This window comes from Hypomesus transpacificus, chromosome 9, assembly GCF_021917145.1.
Source record: "Hypomesus transpacificus isolate Combined female chromosome 9, fHypTra1, whole genome shotgun sequence".
In the NCBI taxonomy this organism is placed as follows: Eukaryota; Metazoa; Chordata; class Actinopteri; order Osmeriformes; family Osmeridae; genus Hypomesus; species Hypomesus transpacificus.
The window spans coordinates 13,365,824-13,367,372 of NC_061068.1; the positions used below are offsets into that span (position 1 = coordinate 13,365,824).

At 45.2% G+C, this 1,549-nt stretch overlaps 1 protein-coding gene across 1 annotated transcript; it reads left to right on the forward strand.

Moving 5' to 3' along the window:
* The first annotated feature begins 658 nt into the window (after positions 1 to 658).
* On the forward strand, positions 659 to 1,335 carry pth4 (parathyroid hormone 4). The gene is made up of 2 exons (XM_047024538.1): positions 659 to 744; positions 1,053 to 1,335. The coding sequence occupies exons 1-2, from the start codon at positions 659 to 661 to the stop codon at positions 1,333 to 1,335; spliced, it is 369 nt and encodes a 122-aa protein (XP_046880494.1).
* Positions 1,336 to 1,549: the final 214 nt, after the last annotated feature.

Genomic DNA, 1,549 nt, shown 5'->3' on the forward strand with positions numbered 1-1,549 from the left:
AGTGGGTGTGTGTGTCAGAAGGGGCAGGCTATATAACAGCCCTAACTTCACACTGGTTGAACAGTGACAGAAGCTGGAGACTGACTGCACCTTGCCTGTCTGACAGAACGTACCTCGAACTACTCTGAACTCCTGACAAAGGCAGCGTGGAAGAAAAAGTGATTGGTAATGACTTTTTATCCGTTATTTTGTACAATTTCTTATATGTCCTACTTAATCCAGGAGGCAGTTGATGAAGACTTAACTTGTTTTAGCATGTTTATAAACATGTTTAGGTGTCTGCTGTGGTTCCCAAAGTAGTTGGAGCTTTGGCAAAAGTAACATTGAAGCTTTGACTGTTAAATTATGACTTACAAAAAAACAAGTGGCCACAAGGGAGTTTAAAACTGAACAGATTGACTGCAACAGCACTTATGGTGCAGTTGTGGTGTGAGAACTGTCCTCATAGAAGTATAGAAGAGTTCACTGTATCAGTCAGATCAGAGCATAAAGGGATTTGTGGAAATACTATTTTTGTTTTTATTGTGTATGTCAACAAAATAATTCACTGACATTTGGTTTTAATTTTGACTCCCTGCAGTGTCATGTTCAACCTTAAAATGGACCTATCCACAGTTGAACCTAATATGAACTAGGATTGTACTGTTTGTTGCAGACGATGGTGTTACCCCTCAAGCCTGTGCAGATGCTAGCTGTAATGGTTCTAGTTGTCTTCACAATCAGCCAGTGTCAGGAGACTGAGAGGTGAGTGGCTCACATCGGAGAAGACACAGCACGCATGCCTGGAATTTCTTCGGCACATTGATCCACACCTGGATTACATGTGATCAATGCTAGGATGCGGCACCAGCATAAGGCAACGGTCTAAATGTAAAATTTATTTTCCATATGAATAGAAAACTTGTAAAAAAATTTATAGTCTCCTTACATTTGCAGCAAACGTATCTCAGTTTTCTTTCTTGCTATTTTGCTTTTTCCTTGGATGTAGTGTCGGTGTAAATTGTTCTTGTGACATGAATAACCGTCCAGGTGTTGTGTCTCCTGTGTTCCAGCCGTCGGGCCGTGACGGAGCACCAGCTGATGCATGACCGTGGACGGACCATCCAGAGCCTGAAAAGACTCATCTGGCTGTCCAGCGCCATGGAGGGTCTCCACACCGCCCAGACCCGCTCCGCCCTCTACCCACCATCCTTCGCGCTAAGTCAGGGGCTCGTCTCAGGCCTCGCCCCCTTCCCCGCCAGACAGGACAGCGGCCCCTCCAGGGGAGCGATGGAAAGCTTTCTGAGAGACTTCTTCAACCCCCATCTCAGCGGACTCTCTGAGGGAGAGCCCTAGCCCCCCAGCCCACCCCCCCAACACACACACACACTCTAAACTCATCATACAGCAACACTAAACACACATTTAAAGTGCTAGCTTTTTTTTCACTAGCAAACCTCTTCTAAGCATACCAATGACATTCTCTTTCCTAAGACACCCCAACCAAAACCAAACCTGCCTAACTAATAGAAGCAAGCTACTTTCTCCACCTCACTTGTGAGCTTCAAAT